The sequence below is a fragment of the Podarcis gaigeae genome, assembly GCF_964106915.1.
Source record: "Podarcis gaigeae genome assembly, chromosome: 10".
In the NCBI taxonomy this organism is placed as follows: Eukaryota; Metazoa; Chordata; class Lepidosauria; order Squamata; family Lacertidae; genus Podarcis; species Podarcis gaigeae.
The window spans coordinates 25,291,349-25,311,476 of record NC_139686.1 but is presented as its reverse complement, the minus strand read 5'-3'; the positions used below and the strand labels follow the sequence as shown (position 1 = coordinate 25,311,476).

Below are 20,128 nucleotides of genomic sequence, written 5' to 3'. Positions count from 1 at the left end.
TCACACTAAGTCCTGACAGAAATGGTGAGAAGTTACAAAATATCCTTTATTGTGGTTTTCTGTGTATAACTGATTTTATTTCGCTATAACATTTGATAGGATGAAGACAATCCAACACAGCTTGTTGCATTATATTCTGCATTAAACAATCTTTCTAATGATATGCAATATTTCAGTATTAAGTTATGGAATAATTCTAAAGAAGACTGGTGTTATGAGCCATCAAACCTCAGAAATACACATTTTGCAAAAGGTTTCCACTATTTTGGCCGCTAGTGCAATTGTTCAAGTTCAACTAATGGTTCAGCATATCAAACTGTGATAGAGGAAAATAAGTTCATGGTTCTTACCTCTCCTTCAGGCGTGTCTGATGGACACAGCATACCCCACTGAGATGGCTGCAGAGATCGGGGACCACTCACTTTTCTAGTCTTTTCAAATTGAGAAGAGATCCTTGTCATCATCCCCAGAGCAGAAATATAGGACAGGCGGGACAATACTTGAGTCACACCCTGACGATCCATCTTGAATCTCTTCAGTGACCAATTCCCCTAAAAGTCAAGAACGACACAAGTCTGTCAAAATGCAGTAGAGACTGTAACTACTTTTAAAAGTGGTAAAATAGTATATGAAAACAGATCAATCCATATTTGAAAACATGGATGATTCTTAACTGTGGTGGTAAAATAGCTTCAGCTTTCCACCTGTCCTCGAGACTTTAGGGCAGAAAAGCCTGGTGAATATTTGCATAAACAGAAACAATACAAGCCAGTGCTATTCTGAAATCAAACTGTGCAAGAACAGGAAGTGGAGTTTGCAGCAACCACCAGTCAGCTGGTTGGCAAAGACTCCAAGCCACACTTTCGGCAGGGATAGACATCACTTGGAAGCAACCAAGGGGATCCAACTTTAAAAGGTGCCAAATGAAAGCCTGGTTGTCAAGGGCAAATGGAAGCACTCCTGAAGGATGCTTTGCATCCATGTATTTACCTGCCCCACTCCTGACATCATGCATGGCTTGTGGAAAATGTTCTCATGGGCCAAATGAGGACCCCCTGTCCAGCCTAATCAGGCCCATGGGTCAGAGATTCCCCACTGCTCTCCTACCCCTTCCACAGCAAATGAAACACTTACAGTGGAGATGGCATTCACCATGCCATTGGTGATCTGATCTTGCCGCATGTGCTTAACTACATCAAACTGGGCTGCCCTCTGCTTGGGAATTACTTGGTCAGCGATCTTTTTCAATTCAGAGTTAAATTTTTTGAACAAGTCTTCAAACAGAAGGGAAAGAAGCTGCAACAGAAAAAAGGAGATTTATAGCGGGAAGCAAGCAATGGAAGTCACACTGGAGATGCATTAATTGGAGGGCCATTCCTTTACGTTGCTCATCCTGAAATAAGAATGGCACTTTTCACAATCTGACCAAACAACTACAACATAAACAAATAATTCTAGTTTATGGGTAAAGTAGTAATCTGATTTTCAACAAGACAGAGTCAGAACCCTTTCAGCCTGTTCTTAAGAACACTTGAAATAAAACAGCTAAACTGTTATGTAAAACAACACAGAGAAGTTCTATTGAAAAGTACTGTAAAAATAACTAACAAACAGATATATAAAACACCAGAATAGGCCTGTTTAAACCCTGGATTCTATAAACCTAACTGCTCATCTGCTGGCTCACCAAATGGCATCTTTTAAATTTTAAATGTAGAGCTTTTTAAATAGATATGCCACATTACTATAGAAGAACTACTCTAACACATTTCCATTTTCAGAATTGCTAACACATATGTAAATGTCTCAGTAGCCAAAATATGTTATGAAAATTGAACTGGGAGTAACTCCTTGAATAACTATCAGTATGGGGAAAGGAAGTCCCCATGATGTATGGAAGTAAGAGCTGGACCATAAAGAAGGCTGATCGCCGAAGAATTGATGCTTTTGAATTATGGTGCTGGAGGAGACTCTTGAGAGTCCCATGGACTGCAAGAAGATCAAACCTATCCATTCTTAAGGAAATTAGCCCTGAGTGCTCACTGGAAGGACAGATCATGAAGCTGAGGCTCTAATACTTTGGCCACCTCATGAGAAGAGAAGACTCCCTGGAAAAGACCCTGATGTTGGGAAAGATGGAGGGCACAAGGAGCAGGGGACGACAGAGGATGAAATGGTTGGTGTTCTTGAAGCCAGTGGCGTAGCGTGGGTTGTCAGCACCCGGGGCAAGGCAAGTATTTTGCACCCCCTAACCCATGGATTTGCGCCCCCTAACACCCAGATGTTGCACCCGGTGCGGCCGGCCCCCCTTGTACCCCCCACGCTACGCCACTACTTGAAGCTACCAGCATGAGTTTGATCAAACTGCGGGAGGCAGTGGAGGACAGAAGTCCCTGGTGTGCTCTGGTCCATGGGGTCACGAAGAGTCGGACACGACTAAACAACAACAACAATAACAATGGGGAAAGGATGGTCCTTTCTAGTTTTGTAAATCTGTATTTGTTCTTTATTGAATTATTTCCTTCCAGCTATTTCTTTCACTTTTTAACATCACACTCGTCTTTTGGTTTGCTCTCCAATTAACCCATTCACATTTCACCCAACTTCTACTAATGAACTTTAGTGGGAACTTAATCCATCTAAAATTTTGCACTGCAAGCTACACATGGATTGAATGCCCACTCCCCACCCCCCCTGCTCCAAAGAAAAGCCTTTCCTGCATCCCCTAAAGAAGAAGTATAAGCTCTAGAACTTGGCAATTCTATTCTAACTCTTGGTTTTTACAGCAGCTCTGTCAGGAAGACTAAAAATACAGCAGCTACCGAATGCCAAAACTACAAGTTCCCAGTATACAAAGCATTGTTAACTGCTAAACAAACTAGGTATTCAAACGGGCCCTGTTAAGACATTCTGGAGTCTATTGCATTATTTAATTCCTCCATGGAATTAAACCAATTTAAAACTGTCTCCATTTTCGAAGACGCATTAACACTACCGTGACCCCCCCCCCATTGGCCATGGGCCAGTAACTGAATCTACTCTCCCAATGAACATTTCCACTCACTGTATTTGCCATCTTTTCATCATTATCACGTCCCTGCTGATTTGCAAAAAGCACAGACCTTTCTTTGCCTTCCATTGCATAACATAATCGTGAGAATTCATTTGATGACTAAAGTTGACATTTATGTGGGATAGTAACTTGAATTTAGGTCAGCTATAATGATCTAGTTGGGAACTGTCACAGAGGTCAATCATGGGTCAAGGGTAGATGGGATTCTGTGTCAATTGCACATATTAGTGACTACTCAAAACCAATGCTGGGCGCTGGAATCTTTTCCCCTTTGATAGTCAATCTTTCCTGACATCACGCAAAACTGAGTTTCCCAAGAGATAGTTCCTAAAGGATCACACAGTGGCAAGTAAATGGTAATGTAGATTAATCTACTAATCATCTGCAGAACCTGTGTGCAATGCAGATGCTCTATATCCCTTCCCCTAATACTAGAACATGAGGTCATCCAGTGAAGTTGAACACTGAAAGATTCAGGACAGAGAAAAATACCCAATCCTTCGTATAGCCCCCAGTTAAAAGTAAAGAATTAGCTACCCCAGGATGCACTAATAGCCCACAAATTGGATGATTTTATAGGGGTTCAGGCAAATTCATCAAGGTTAAGGTTATTAATGGCTGCTAGCCGTTATGGCTCTGTATTACCCCCAGTCTCAGAGGCAGAATGCCTCAGGAATACAAATGGAGTGCTAACACAATTGTCAGTTCCTGCCTGTAGGCTTCCGATATTGTTAGTCACTGTGAGAACAGGATCCTGGAGTTAGATCAGCCTCTGGTCTGATATAGAAGGGCTCTTCTTATGCTCAGGTTCTGAAGTGCACTTTGGGAAGAGGCCAATATGGCAATGCCCTGGACATTCACACATTACTTGCAGATCTCTGGTTACTTTGGGGCTTGGGTACCCATGTGAATGCTATCAGAATGAATCTTTCCTGGATGAGCCTAGGTAAGCCACAGGAATTTGCCTTATGATCCAACTAACTCACTACTGTCAACACTGACCAAGATAGGGGTCTTTTGGCGCAAAGTACCACTGAGTTATGGCCTTTCCCAGATCTTTCTCTATCTATATTTTAAACAAGTACTAGGAAAAGGGGTGTTTCATTGATGGCATAAAAGATTATTAAATATTAGTATATACGTAACTAAAAATTTCAACACTGACTTCAGAAGAAGTCACCACTGAACACCATTTCCCAGCCCCTCCTGTTCAAAATAATAAAGTTAGGTTAGGGGGATACACTAACTTCTTGACATTTTTTAGTCTAAAGCATTCCTTGGCTAATTCCAGTACATCCACAGGCTTTCTCTAAGAACATAGCAAAGTTTCACAATAGCCCGTTTTTAGGTCAAGAGTAAGTGATTAAGGAGAGAACGGGATGGAATGCCAGTGATAATATTCATTTAATTTTTGTGGTGAACCCAGGGTCTTTCAGACAGGAGCATTGAAGAGCAAATTAAATTTGAGGGGTGGTGGCGGCGAAACATAAGGGAGAGGAACTGACAGCTCATCAATTGATTTCCATTGAAAATCCTGAGGAAAAAAATTAATAAAGTAGTTAAGCTGCTGAAATACAGTTTCACCAATTAGCTTAATGTCAGAGAATTCTAATTAGGCGCCTTGAGATTGCCATTTAGTGTTTAAGGCTTTAGAGTGCCAAATTCTCCTTTTCACACAAACTGGTTGCAAAATTAAAGACATTAGGCAGCCTTAATTATATTATCAGAACAGCTGGGATTAGTCAATCTCTGAAGTCAAGGCGGTTTTCTTTTGTCACAGGGTAAAAATCCCTTCCTTTCCAGGGTGCCGGATTTTGGTGCTGTTCCATATCTCGCCCATACAAAGCAAGCTGAATTAGAAAGAAAGAAAAGGGAAAAAATGCCAAACAAACCCTGAGGACAAAGACGAGGGAAATGCTCGGCAAATAATGAACACATTAAGGAAAGAGAAAAGGTAGGTGAAAAGATTAAGCTTGGAATCGGTAGGTTTCGCTAACACCTCTGCTGGCACCTGGCCTGCCAAGCCTCTAGTGGGCAGAAAGACTAAGAAAAAGCTCTGTAAATCAGCTTGGCTAGCGGAAACAACTGTTATCTAAAGCTAAAGCACATTTCGTACTCCCTTGTCCCATGGGGTGTGAAATTAGCTGCTATTGTTTTCACACATTTTTATAGACACAATGCCTTTTATGTCTTCACATTGTGTGGACTGCTATGCTTTTCCTCCTCATACAGGAACAGTCTTTTTCATTCAAATTTTTAAGCAACAGGATTTTTAGCTCAGAAACACAACCAGGGGTGGGTGTGGGTGGGTGGTGTGTTATAGGCTATTTGGAAAGAAACTCTAGCTGAAAACACTGAGCAATAGGCTTAAAGTGAGGTGTTCTATCAATTTGCAAAATACAGCCAAGGATATGTCAACAACAGAAAAACACACACATAAGGGATAGAAGTCTGCTTTCAGATGTATTTTTAGGAAGCTAGACTAAACAGTTTAAAACGTTACACAACTCTCAACATGTGTATCTGAAGAAGTATGCATGCACACGAAAGCTCATACCAAGAACTGACTTAGTTGGTCTTTAAGGTGCTACTGGAAGGAATTTTTTTTTGTTTTAACTCTCAACATATTAGGCATATGCCAGTATTTATGAACCTTTATCGTTTCAAAATCACTAATCAACAGAACCCACTGCAACAAGCTGAAAGTGTGTCTGAACCAGAAGCATCTGGGGACCACAACACACACAATTATTTTTCCACACTGAACCTGTTGTGCTGCAGCCTAATTCTGTGGCATCATTTGGGTTGTCTTGGGCAAGGTAAAGCAACCAACAAATTTAATAAATAAATAAATAAATAAATAAATAATATGGTAAATCCATATCGATGTTTGCATGTTGTATAAAAAAATCACAGGATGGACTTGCCTGTCCTGCCAACTCCAATCGTTTGTTTCCATAGTAGTCTCTGTCATCCACTTTGTTGTCCCCCTGAGCTAAAATCACTCTGCGGACCATCACAGCTGTATAAATGCACTTCGAGCGGAAATTGAACTCTTTTACCTGGAACACAGAAAAGGGGGGGGGGGGTAAACAGTTTCTAGTAAGGAACAGCTAGTCATTTGTCCAAAATGCAGCTTAGGTTAAACTCATTTTGCAGTTCTGCGATATTCCCCAGACTCAGAACAGTGTGGCAACATTTTCTCATTGCATTAATCTTTCCAAAACCCTATTAGGCTTTCACAATAGTTCTCATTTCACAAAGAGAAAGTAGAGATCAAGCAATAGCACCTTGGTTAAGAAGATCACTAGGTCAGTTTATGGCTAGATCACACACACACTCATACACAGAGAGATACACCCGCTTATGAATTTTACATAGTGTTCCCTCAGCCCAACACCAGTAATCACAGGTTAGTGTGCAGAGAATCACATACAGAGCTGCACATACCCTACTGCTGCATGCAAAAAATAATGAATCAGAATACAGTGGTACCTCGGGTTACATACGCTTCAGGTTACACACTCCGCTAACCCAGAAATAGTGCTTCAGGTTAAGAACTTTGCTTCAGGATAAGAACAGAAACTGGGCTCCGGCGGCACAGCGGCAGCAGGAGGCCCCATTAACTAAAGTGGTGCTTCAGGTTAAGAACAGTTTCGGGCCAAGAATGGACCTCCGGAACAAATTAAGTACTTTACCCGAGGAACCACTGTACTAATCAACACAGGCATTAGATTAGGAGCAGGAAGTATCTGACTTCTCCTCTAATACACACAAAGAACTAATGATAGAACTAAGCAGCAGCTCTTCCTGAGGTGCCTTCCTAAATAAGACTGGGATGATGAACAACAGGTGAAGATGCAGTCACCCTCACAAGTTCACCATGGATTAGTGAAGGTGCTCTGCCAGAGGACATTCAACCCACTCAGGTCTTGTATGGTAAGAATCCTATTTCAGCCCACACACCCAAAACCTGCCCCAAAACCTAAGATTTACGGTCGTACAGGGACATGGGCAAGAATGGTTGTTGCCAGCAGCTCTCTTGCTTCTTCCATCTTGGTTTTTTTGGGTCCTCCCCACATTCTCTGCCTTCGGACCTTATTTCCCAGATACTTCAGTGCCTGTAAAGAGAAATCCAAGTTAGCATAGTACAAGTTAAAAACTCTTCTTGGAAGTCTCCACTTTCAAGGAATGACATTGCATATTAACAACAGATGACTGCGTATTAACAAGATAATCAGCATGCCAAAACCTAAGTTTTTAAAATGTAAAAGAAGATAGCAGTGTAAGATGCTTCTTTAATAAGATGACCAGTGAAAATGGACTAGGCCAATCTGGGACTGGTATCTATTAGCACAAGGATTTCTGTTTGCACCACGGATATTCCTCTCTCTCTCTCCGCTCCTAGTAATCCCCCAGCACCTCCCCCAAATCTGCTCCAGAAGGTTGGGGTCACCCCTCAAACTGGTTTAGGGGGCATGTGGAGGGACGCAGTGAGAGGAGTGAGGAGGAAGCTCCATTGCACAGCCAGGAGTCCTTGCACTAATGGAATTACTCTTTGGATACTGCCCAAAGGTACACATCTAACAATACTAACAATAATTATATTTCCTAGTATGATTTTAACCTTCCATGAACAAAAACCCCATGTTCTGGTGTTCTGGTCAGTGGTCCTCTAGTGACTACTGTTGTAATAACTCCTGTCTGAAAGGCTCAAGAATACCCAACATTTCTGCTAATCATGCAAGCCAAAGTAGAATTTTGTTAATAAAGAACTGGACTCTGAGAAGGACTGAAACAGGAAAGAACAGCTAGAGTCAAAATGTATAAAATGATCTCTTGAGGTCATGCTAATTTTGCTGCTTACTTACACAGTCCTCCCAAACAATTTCCCCATCTTTTGCACTGTAATGTTCATTCTATGTCCACTTTTAGCCATGCTCAAAACTCATCCACCTCAGCCTGAGTAATGCACAGATCAGCTCTCAGAGATGGACTTTCTTACTTGGAAAATAACTTTTCCAATCTACAGAAAGCAAAGGGGCTTGACAGACAGAAGATTGTGGCCAGTGCATTCTCTGAGCCGTTCCATCAGCTCACAACAAGCAAAACTAAGAAGCCATTTTCGAAATGTCACACACCTGCATCTGTGTGAAAATCTGAGCTTTTTGGCACTCCTCCAAGCTGGGACCAAATGCAGCCATCACATGCTCCTCTGTACCAATCATCTGCACAATCTCCTGGTCACTCTCAACGCCCATAGCCTAGAAGAGGGAAGGGGGGAAAAGGTAGAAAAGGAGAGAAAGAATGTTGGCTTGGTGCTAACTTGCTGACATTTGCTTATGCTAATTTTGTCATTGTAGTCAGTATTACTCCTAACCCTAAGCGACTTCTCCTCAGAAACAGGGCCATCTGGCACTGGCAGCAGCTCATACTCAAACTATGAAATGGAAATCTTGATAAGCCAAAGCAGCAGCAGCAGCAGCAGCAGCAGGAAACACAAACGAAAGCAGCAGAGTAACGCTAATGGCAGCTCATTTGCAGAAGAAACCTCACATAGTTTAATAAGAAGCAATGCTCTGCTATGGGACAAATGCAACAGAGGAAGCCTGTTGAAGAGCTACAGGAAAGGAATGAATGGTATCTTTTTATACACACACCCTCTCTCTCAAGTTATGCAAACTTGCTAACGATTTTGTGCATAGCTGGTGATGATTAGCTCCCTTTTTCAGCAGTAGCTGCTCAGTTAGGTGGTTCACAGGAGGCTTCCAACATTTGCCACTGAACACTGCTGCCTGAAGGAGGGGTAACTTGGTGCTATTGAAGTAGATAAGGGAGGGTAATAATAAGAATATAATAATAATAATAAATTATTTATACCCTGCCCATCTGGCTGGGCTTCCCCAGCCACTCTGGGCGGCTTCCAACAAAATATTAAAATACCGTAATACATCAAACATAAAAGCTTCCCTAAATAGGGCTGCCTTCAGATGTCTTCTAAAAGTCTGGTAGTTGTTTTTCTCTTTGACATCTGGTGGGAGGGCGTTCCACAGGGTGGGCGCCACTACCGAGAAGGCCCTCTGCCTGGTTCCCTGTAACTTGGCCTCTCGCAGTGAGGGAACCTCCAGAAGGCCCTTGGCGCTGGACCTCAGTTTCCGGGTAGAACGATTGGTGTGTGTGTGTGTGTGTGTGTGTGTGGAGACACTCCTTCAGCATGCACTGTGCAGGTGCATGGAACTCATGAACATCATGTGGATGCTGCCAGCCAATCGGCAGCCTTGCACCTGTACCGTGCTGAATTAACCTCCCCCACATTTCTTCCATTGCCTCAAAATGCATTCTGGTAAGATTTCCCCAACCAAGCTCAATGTCAGCACACGACATCTTCAGGCAGCTGCTGGGGTCCTAACACCATGGCAGGTCCCACCATAACTGTGCTGAGGTCTGCTCCCTCAAGCCGAGAGTCAATGCTGCTCCATTGGGCCCCATGTGAGGGTACTTGGAACCATTGTTTTAATTTCCCCCAGTGTCAATGACACAGTGTAGGAAATTATAGAATCATGGAGTTCGAAGGGGCCTCAAGGGCCAAACCCCCTGCATTGCATTACAGTGGTACCTCGGGGTAAGTACTTAATTCATTCCGGAGGTCCGTTCTTAACCTGAAACTGTTCTTAACCTGAAGCACCACTTTAGCTAATGGGGCCTCCCGCTGCTGCTGCGCCGCCGGAGCATGATTTCTGTTCTCATCCTGAAGCAAAGTTCTTAACCTGAAGCACTATTTCTAGGTTAGCGGAGTCTGTAACCTGAAGTGTATGTAACCTGAAGCGTATGTATCCCAAGGTACCACTGTATAATGGCAGCAAGGCGTAATAGTGGCTACATGTCTGCCTGCCCAAATAATTTTTGCCAAGGTCACAAAATCCTGTCAGAGATAACTGGCACAGGAGGGGACCCACTAGAGGGCAATTTGTCCAGGAACCCTCAACCCTGGAGGCAGCTCTGCTCCGTCCCCAGGCAGGTGCACTCAATCACAGGCACTGGTAAATTGCCTCACAAGTTGCCTCTCATGGGTTGGAGAGAGGGAAAGGGAAGGCAAAGAAAAAGGATTTCACACAGAAAGTCTTGAAAGCCGTTTTATCTCGGTTTTTTCCATAGATCCTTAAGCACCAGGTTATAGCTGATATTGTAAAAGAGGCTTAATACGTTAAGAAAATGTTTAACAGGTTTAGAAAGGAAAATCTCCCCAATCTCTCTGTGAATAAAGTGTTTCAAGGCATCAGCCAGCAGTGCGGGCCTTTGTACATTCTAGATAATGCTAAAGCTTCTCCTTTCACATATTTGTCTGGAGTTCTGCCATATCAAGAAACAGGGAATAAAGTCAATAACACCTCTTTTTGGCAGAGCTACAATATGCTTCTCAGAAGTTGGAAGGGTGAAAAGCTATGCCTTGCATTAATATTTCTCTTTAAACTAGGCATAACAAAGATACACCAGCGAACACACAGTGTACTCTTGGGCTCACTGTAAACAGACAATGCACCTCCAACTCACATTCTCTTTAAACTGCATTAAATTCCTACCTAATTAAATGTGATCACTGGGCCTATTCCTTTTAGAAAGCATTTGCTGCAGCCATTGGCCCCTACAAAATGTTGTTTAGGAAATTACACATTACAGAAGGCAGCACATGGCAGTGCTCTGAAATACATACTCCCAGTGCCGTGAAGATGTTCCAGACCCCACACAGCTAAGTGACAGTAGTGGTGCTCTAAACAGCTGGTTTTACTGCTAACAACTCCACCTACAACACCCCTGGCCATGCAGCAAGTAGTTGAGGGTAGAAGAAGTTGTCCCTAATGCTCAAGCCAAGCATGTCAACGAAGGACTTTAAATAGTACTGCCTATGGCTTTGCCCTCTCCCTTGCAACTTCTTCCCCCAGATAACAGACATGAGCAGGAGGCATCAGGCAGCTATAGCTGCTTTAGAGAAGCCGGGGAACCTCTGTGTCCTCCAGATGTTTCTGGACTCCCAATAACCAGCATTACCAATGGTCAATGACCATGCAACTGGTCCAATACCATCTGGCTTCCCAAGCAGGTTTTCCATCCCTGCTTTAGATGAAAGCTTCCAGTCCCTTGGTCCCAGATTCCACAGACCCCCCAGCTATGAAACTCTAGTCCTTGCTGCAGAATGTCACAATTTTAAAGGTCATTTCACATATTACACTGCATGCACAGACATGCTGAGTATTCAGTTGCATTTGAAGCAGTTGCATATACAAGGAATAGCAGCAGATTGCAGCTCCCTCTGGCTTAGACACGGCTTGCCATTCCAAAGGCGTGCAGCTTACGAAGCAGCTCTATTTATATTATTTATATTTCCATTATGTACCACTCAAATTGATTTGCAGCCATAAAAAAGAACCCTGGGGTGGGAGTGCATGTGCTGAGCACCACACTGGAAGACATGCACCAGTATAACAGCTTTCTGACAGTACTAGATATTGATCAGTGGGCTGCAGACCCCTGGAAGGCTGTGGAGTTATCTCAAGGGGTTTGTGAGTAACTCTCCTCTGGCCAGTGTGTGACTGACTTCCTCTGCTGCCCTCTTCACAACAGCATCTCCAGAACCACTGCCTCCTAATTACTGATTGCATTCAGGTTCCTTAAAAAGGTAAAGGGACCCCTGACCATTAGGTCTAGTCGTGACCGACTCCGGGGTTGCGGCGCTCATCTCGCTTTATTGACCGATGGAGCCAACGTACAGCTTCTGGGTCATGTGGTCAGCATGACTAAGCCGCTTCTGGCGAACCAGAGCAGCGCACAGAAACGCCGTTGACCTTCCCGCCAGAGCGGTACCTATTTATCTACTTGCGCTTTGACATGCTTTTGAACTGCTAGGTAGGCAGGAGCAGGGACCGAGCAACACGAGCTCACCCCATCACGGGGATTCGAACCGCCGACCTTTTGATCAGCAAGTCCTAGGCTCTGTGGTTTAACCCACAGTGCCACCTGGCATTATTGGGGATTGCTTCTGGGGTTTACTGGGATGAATTATGTGGATGGGAGTTGCCTTGTTCTTTTGGGGGGTGCCTTTTTTCTAATAATGATGATGATTTTATTATTTATACTCCACCCATCTGACTGGGTTACCATAGCCACTCTGGATGGCTTCCATCATACATAAGAATGGCTTAGGTCATTTTGGGGAAGTAATTTTTGGGGCTGTCTGTTATTCTGAGTAGCATTTGCTGTTCGTGAGTTATTACCCCAATGTACCCACCAATCAACAACCCAAGTAGTTATCTCCAAAAGAGAGTAAATATAAATGTATTTATTCACAAACGGAAATTTATTTATTTATTTCCCTGGTATGCCCACTGATCAATTCATTATTCAAAAGCTGTACAAGATCATTTATTTATAAATAAACATTAATTCATTTATTTCCCCAGTATACCCAATCAGCAGCCCAACTAATCAGTCAAACTGTACTAGATACAAACTTATTCATTTGCAAGTGAACTCAGTTGAACTAATCCCCCAAAGAATTAAAATTAAACTTTAATTGCCACTGATATAATATATCCCTGCTTACAGAATCCTCAAGAAGGCACTCATGCTTTTTTCTAAAGTAAGGGGAGAAACGGCCTCGGGCAGGCTTTGGAGATTATTCCATTAGTTAAGTCTTGGAGAAGTGCACATGAAGTCTGTGTAAAACGGTGGCAACTGGCCCTAGATTTTTACTCAGGGCTCCAGCTGATCCTCACCATATCAAACAAAAAAAGTACAAGAAAATAATAAAATGTTTATTCTTAACTCCTCCCGCAGTGGTCAACTATAGTGTGTTGCAGAAACACTGTGGGGGGTGTTACTTCCACCAGCCTCGTGGTTTACAGACATTCTAAAGCAGGCATGGGGAACATTTTGTGTCCTTTAAATTCTGCCAATGTTTGCAAGAAGAGCTCCACAGGATTGGCTCCTGTGAAGAGTACCTGATCAGAGCCAATCCCTGTCAAGAGTGGGGCTTGCTGTCAGCACTGGATTTAAATCCAGCACCAAATGCCAGTCTTGCTTCTGGCAGAATTTTTTTGCAGTCACAACTTGGTACCAATGGAAACATTTTTATAATTCCACTTGTACCACCAGATGTGTGGTTACAATCGCAATAGGAGGAAGGGTTAGACATTACTTCCCTACGCAGTACATTCCTAATTAAAAAAATATATAAATGGGAAGAATTATTTTAAAGTATAATGTGATTGAAAGCGACACAAATTAGCATTCTGTGCAGTAGTCCCTTAACTATTATAGATGTTCTACCTTAAAATAGATAAGGTAGCAATCCAGTCCACAAATCCCACCCTGTTACATCCACACAGCATTATTTACACATTTAAGTTACAAGCAAGTGCTGCCCTCTTCTGGCAGTGCTCTGCGATCTTTTTAGGGTATCGTTTGGCACAATCCCTAAAGCTGTTCTAGCAGCTGAATACATTATATAAAACAGGAAATGAACTAAATATAGAACCAATATGACCAAGCCAACATTCTGGCCAATAGCTGATGCTCTCACTGGGAAAGATTCCAATCAAATCTTAAAGGGGAAAAAAATCCACATGAAAAATTGCATTCTCTCAAGGTATGCATTTTCTCAAGGCATTTTGATACTATTTTTGAACCAAGAACTGTGTAGGAAATTTCATGAAGTGCGAAAGCACTGAAAAATTACCGTATTTTTTGCCCTATAGGATGCACTTTTTCCCCTCCAAAAATGAAGGGGAAATGTGTGTGCGTCCTACGGGGCGAGTGCAGGCTTTTGCTGAAGCCTGGAGAGCGAGAGGGATCGGTGCGCACCAACCCCTCTTGCTCTCCAAGCTTCGGGCAGATATCCGCAAGCCTGGGGAGCCCACGGGGGTTCCCGCAGGGCTCCCTAGGCTTGCAGATAGCAGCCTGCTGCCCAAAGCCCGGGGCGCGCAGCGGAGCGCAGCCCGGGCTTGCGGACAGCTCTCCACAAGCCATGGGAGCCCGGCGGGAAGTCGCACTGGGCTCCCACGGCTTGCGGACAGCAGCCTGCAGCCCGAAACCCGGGGAGCGCAGCGGAACACACCCCGGCTTCGGGCAGATATCTGCAAGCCTGGGGAGACTGGCGCGACTTCCCGCCGGGCTCCCATGGCTTGCGGATAGCAGCCTGTTCTGGGGGCTGGGGTCGGGGGAAGCTTGGGCTTCCCCCGCCCCAGCCCCACGCCTGGGGGGGAAATATATTTTTTTTTTTTATTTCCTCCCCAAAAAACTAGGTGTGCCCTATGGGCCGGTGCGCCCTATGGGGCAAAAAATACGGTAAGTTCCAACCTGCAAATTGAAATTCTCAAACATCCCTGCCTGCAACTCACTTTTATTCCCCCCCCCCCCATCTCCCCTACCCCTGCCTTTTCCTCCTTTTTCATTTTTATTGGCTTAAAAAAACCCCAGGCAAAAGTAATGGCAATTGTGCCAAAGATGAACCTCACATTATGTCAAGGTATAACCCAACACTTCAAGACTAGCAAATAAAAGTTTCCTACGGTGTAGAGCAAACAGCTAAAAGAAACCTGAACATAGACAAAGAACAAAGATAAATAAATATTGACTCTTAACCTCAGGGCTGTGGGTTTGAGGTCCATGTTGGGCAAAAAAAATTCTGCATTGCAGAGGCTAGACTAAATGACCCTTGTGGCCGCTTCCAACTCTAAAATTCTACGATTCTATTATTTCCCCCTTTATACTAAGTATTTGAAGTTCTTCTATAAACTGTTCTAGGCTGTAATTTTATACAGGCTTACCTGTGAGAAAGCCCCACTGAACTCAGTGACACGTACAGGATTGTACTCCAAGCACTGATAATGGAGATTGTTCTTTTAAAAAATTACCTTGAAGATTATTGCAATGGGAATATCTTCCGACAGGGTGTTATGCTTAAGGTAGAATCTTCCTTGCTTCACGGTTATATTAGTTCTGCTCTTCTTTTCATGAGTAGAACTACACATTTGTAAAAAGAAAAGGAAAGACCTCATTAATTCTACAAACCCTGACAGTGAGGGGGGGGAACTTATCATGGCTTTGTACATCAGAACACAGGATTGCGAAGGTTTTTTGTGCATAAAACCTGGGATCTTATTACTGTGCCAACCTCCTTCCAATTCATGTCTCCTTTGATTGCACACCTGTAAGCCAGGGAAGGGGAACCTATCATCCTCCAGATGCTGCTGGCCATGCTGGCTGGGGCTGAAGGGAGCTGGAGTCCAGTAAGATCTGGAGGGTCATCTGTTCTCCACTGGTACTGTAAGTGGTTATCTATTCTGTCTTTTGTACCATATTTAATTCTTGGTTTGCAGAGATTAAATAAATAATTTTGTCTGACTAACTGCCGGTGTTTTCAGAACACAGGCATGCTGCATTTTTCGGAGCACTTAAAATAGAGCAAACTTTGCATTTTCTACTGATCCACTTATTTTAGACTAACCAAAATGGTTCCCGCCTCCCACAAAGCTTTGGTTGAACTTCTGCTCTGTTATTTTTAAGGACCAAGTTGCAAACATTTGGAATTACGTTTAACAAAAGGTTACCAAATGTGCATGAAAAACGTATTCAAACACAAGGCTCTTTCCATGATCTTTGTATGAGCGTACAACTAGTTCTGTATACTCAGTGGAACTTTGAACTCATGTTTCCTCAAACTCACCCTGCCACCACAATGAAATATAGAAAGCCGCTTTTCAGTTAGGTAAGTAATGTTCAAAAGCAGTTTGTTATATGGCACTGAGCAGGCTGCCACTTTTTTCAAAGAAAAAAGGGGGGAATCTGTGTAGTGCAGTGGTTAATGCGTTGGTTAAGACCAGGGAGGTGTAAGCTCAAATCCCCACTCAGCCATGAAGCTTCACTGAGTGACCTTGGGCCAATCATGCTCACTCGGCCTAACTTTCCTCACGTAGTTGTTGTTGTAAGGACTGTGAGGATAAATGGAGAAGGGAGAAAGCTGTGTATCCCACCTTGGAGGAAAAGTAGGGCACAAATAGCACCCTCATCAACTAGGCATGCCCAGACTGCTGGCTGTGCCTAAAGTAATTATTTTGATCCCAGCCGTGGTATCATAGGAAACCGGCCTAAAGTTACTAATGAGTTCTTTTACCTGGTAACTGATGCGCCAACCGTCCCTTTTCTGTCAGCTTCCACAATTATTCTGTTTTTCGATAACTGCTCTTGAATAAGAATTACCTTCTCTACACCTTTGACAATGAAGTAGCCACCTGTCCAGTGGAGAATGGAAAATCTCGATTGACATTAGTTTTAAACATTTATGGACTTTGCAAACCTCTGAAATGTACATTTTTGCTTTGTCAGCTACACTGGCCTGCAGTATTTAGTGAGGAAATCTCCGATTCCACTTGTAATTGCAGAGACTGCTATACAATGCCTTCAGTAAACCGAAGAAGGCACCTTAATGCATGGACCTACTTCCCTCAGTATGAACTTAAGATGGCTATCTAGTGAAATTCTCCATTGTGCTATCATGACCTCCTGAAACCAGAAGCAGCATAGACAAAGTCTTGGAAGATTCCAGGAATACTTGTGAAATCTGTCAGCAAGTAGATGACAAGGCTTGTAGCTACCAATGGTAATTCCCTGTCCCTGGGTAGGAACCTTAGTAAACTGCTCTAATCAAAGCAGAAACTTCACGAAGACCCCTCTACAGTCTGAAAATCTCTCATTCCATAATCTGTAGCAGCTCACGTGTTAGAAGGCTCCATTGAGTAACATAGTAAAAGGGATCACAACTCATTCAAAAGGAACAAACACTATTAGAAAATGTTGTTACCTGGATCTAAAGGGCATTCGTTAAGCTTGGCAAATTCTGCTGGAGTTTTTCCAGTAAGGACGCAATTGGAACTGCGCAACATTACTGGCATCCTGCAAGAACACCAAAGTAAAAATTACCTTGCAGGCTCAGAGTACACACTGGATTGCCCTCTTTGATTAAAAGCAAAACAAGTCTCTCACATTTTATCACAGCAATTAACACAGAACATAACCAACACACAAAAGTAGTATTTATCTTTATATTGGTATCTTACCTGCCAACAGGTAATGCATTGCGAATAATTCTCTGGCTACCTCGGGTGTACTCAATGTCTACTGTAATTGGGGCAGAATACGTCATATCTCTCAAGCGACACTTAAAGAGAAGAGCCACACGGTTAAATATTTTTCAGGTGGAACGCAACACTCCTTTGCAGTCCTCATATTTGTTCTCTTTCCAATCCTCAATCATTAAAAATCCTAGAGACTAAAATTTATTTGCTAGATTTTTTCCCTTAAGTTACTGCAAAGAAGCAAGTCTATATATTGCAACACACACAGCACATGCAAGTCCTCCCTCAGATGAGACATGGTAGCTTCTCTCTTCAAATATCTGACTATTTGCAGCAGTGAAAAGCCTAACCTAGTCTTGCAGGTGCTTCAGACATCAATATACAATTAACAACTGAAGACAAAATATGAGTAACAAAAATGCACCATGCAACAGTAGTATACTCTTTGGGACATAATATGACGAAAAATCAGTCACAGTTCTTTCATAGTCATCAATTACAACAAGAAGCTCAATTAGCTGGTTCACACAAAGGTACAAAAAGGCTGGGTAGATGCAAATACCTCATGAGGAGAAACAGGTCTTGTTACATTAAAGCTTTCTTCAACATCTGGAGTACCAACATATATGTTGAGGTATCTGCAATGAAAGACCCAACTTAAAAATGGGATACAACCCAGTTGCCCAACTCACTTTCCCTTTTGTTAAACCTTTGGTTTACTAAAAACCAATGAGAAATATATAAGAACCACCATAATCTTAATGGGAGCAAATAAAGGGATAGTTTCCCCTCAGCTATACAAGTGCTCACCAGATTCTGCTTGAAGAATGGGAAGATTCCTGGGCTGACATCTTTCTTTGTATAGAACCAAAAGGGGGGACCCTCTTAACAGCATATGTGAGGAATTAATGGCCCTCCAGATATCCCTGAACTGCAACGCTCATCAGCCAATGGCCTGGGATGATGGAAGCTACAGGTCAGCAACATCTGGAGGGCCAAAGGTTCCCTGCATCTGTTAACAGTAAGGCAAGAGTATCATTTAAGATGGGGTGCATGCATGTCCATGAAGCAGAATGGGCAGCCTACCAGTAAGTAGGAATGAAGCCTAAAGCTAAATGTAACCTAAACCAAACTTCAGAAAAGGACATAATGGACCATATTGCAACTGAATCCTATTCAGCTGGATCAGTGACACCACAGACCATTTTGTACATTTATGCTGCTCCACAAAGGATTTCCACTACCTTAAGGGCTTTATTAAATTAAAATAGATTAACCCAAGGACTAAGGGCTACACAGAAAGTACATCAGGATATTCAAGCACAAAGCTCATATGTCAGCTGTCCACCCACATTCTCTGTCACCGCCACCAAAATCAAAGTCAGACTTACTTTAAGTACCACATTGGGTCAGCATCACTTGTAATTTTCTCATTGGCTTTCATTATTTTCTTAATCTGGAAATAAAAGAAGTCTAAGTCTACACATTGCTGAAGGGCATGCAATTTATTACACGTGTTGATCTTTCTGATGTTGCTTTTAAAAATAAATCTTACCTCTACATTGATGAAATAATTGAATGAATCTATGTGCTGCTTTACAAGACCTTTCACCTAAAATAATCACAAAGGAAGATTACCTGGGGTATTAAAAAGAAAAAAAGGGGGGGCGAAAGCCCAGAACAAAAACATCCAAATGCATAGACATCATTTAATTAGCACTCAAAATAAAATTTACCATCCAAATCTTAAACCTCACTCATGAAAACCAATTTTTCAACCAACTCAAAGAATGAATTTATGCTTCCTAAAAGAAGGGCACTTACATGACTGAAAATGTACATCAGCTATATTCAGTGCTTGCAGTACTTATTAATGAAAACAATGAGATTATTTCAGATTTTCATTTTCAATTTACTTCAATTTATTAAAACCTGTAAATGCCATCAATGGCAACTGCACAAATATACTAACCTTCAGAAATGCTGGAAGTAATCTCCATTTTTCCTGAAAACAAAGGTATAGGATAAAACAACTTTTAAAAGATAGGGAATCAATTTTCAAGAAGCTAAACAGGTATATACTCTTCTATGTAAAATGCTTAGTTCACTTCTAGGGTGATATTGATCTTATTAGTAGTAATAACACTTTTTAGATCATCAAGCAAGCTCTTAAAGTCAATAACTCACATGATCTTAGCCAAAAGGCCTTGGAAGATACCGACTTATTGGATTTGGAAGGGGTAGACAACAGGTTTGGCTGGCACGCCTACCTGTGGTCAAATAAGGAGAAAGCGCACAAAGGATTTTCAAACCATATTATCAGGGGTCCATTGTACGAAGTTTGGGAAAAAAACAAAAAACTGCTAGAATGGAGAACTCCTTGGTGGCTGTCCCCAACAAATATCTTAACAATTAAAAAAATAAATATGGAGGAGCAAAAATTGACATATGAAGATTTATTAATAAGATCGGAAGACAGCTGGAAACTAAAACCATATGAGGAGCTGAAGGGGAAGTTGAAAAATTGGCTACAGTATCATCAAATCAATGCAATATGGACAGAAGACAAAAAAATTGGAATGAATGACAAGAAATCAAAATTTCAGATAGAAATAATTGAAAGCAAATCTAAGTTACTATCCAAAATGTACAACATACTATTAGAATGGGATACAAAAGATGAAGAGATTAAGGAAGTTATGGTGAAGTGGGCCATAGACCTGGGACATAATATAGAATATGAAAAATGGGCAAAACTGTGGAATGAGGGAATAAAATTCAAGGCGAGTGTGGCAATCATAGAAAACTTAGAGAAGATGATACATAGATGGTATATAACACCAGAGAAACTAAACAAGATGTATAAGACTGGAAATAAGGCCTGCTGGAAATGCAAACAAAAGAAGGCAACTTTATACATATGTGG

General features: G+C 42.2%; 1 protein-coding gene across 1 annotated transcript in view; it reads right to left on the bottom strand.

Moving 5' to 3' along the window:
- The window catches only part of POLR3B (RNA polymerase III subunit B), a 60,777-nt gene that overhangs the window by 38,407 nt on the left and 2,242 nt on the right, over positions 1-20,128 (bottom strand). The window contains exons 2-14 of the mRNA XM_083700046.1: positions 19,175-19,207; positions 18,758-18,814; positions 18,594-18,658; positions 17,765-17,840; positions 17,185-17,285; positions 16,929-17,020; positions 16,242-16,359; positions 14,983-15,091; positions 8,215-8,337; positions 7,078-7,194; positions 6,001-6,135; positions 1,135-1,296; positions 351-551 (exon numbers count right to left, since the gene is read on the bottom strand). Coding sequence (XP_083556172.1) covers positions 351-551; positions 1,135-1,296; positions 6,001-6,135; positions 7,078-7,194; positions 8,215-8,337; positions 14,983-15,091; positions 16,242-16,359; positions 16,929-17,020; positions 17,185-17,285; positions 17,765-17,840; positions 18,594-18,658; positions 18,758-18,814; positions 19,175-19,207 — 1,389 coding nt within the window. The remainder of the gene's footprint in view (positions 1-350; positions 552-1,134; positions 1,297-6,000; positions 6,136-7,077; positions 7,195-8,214; positions 8,338-14,982; positions 15,092-16,241; positions 16,360-16,928; positions 17,021-17,184; positions 17,286-17,764; positions 17,841-18,593; positions 18,659-18,757; positions 18,815-19,174; positions 19,208-20,128) is intronic.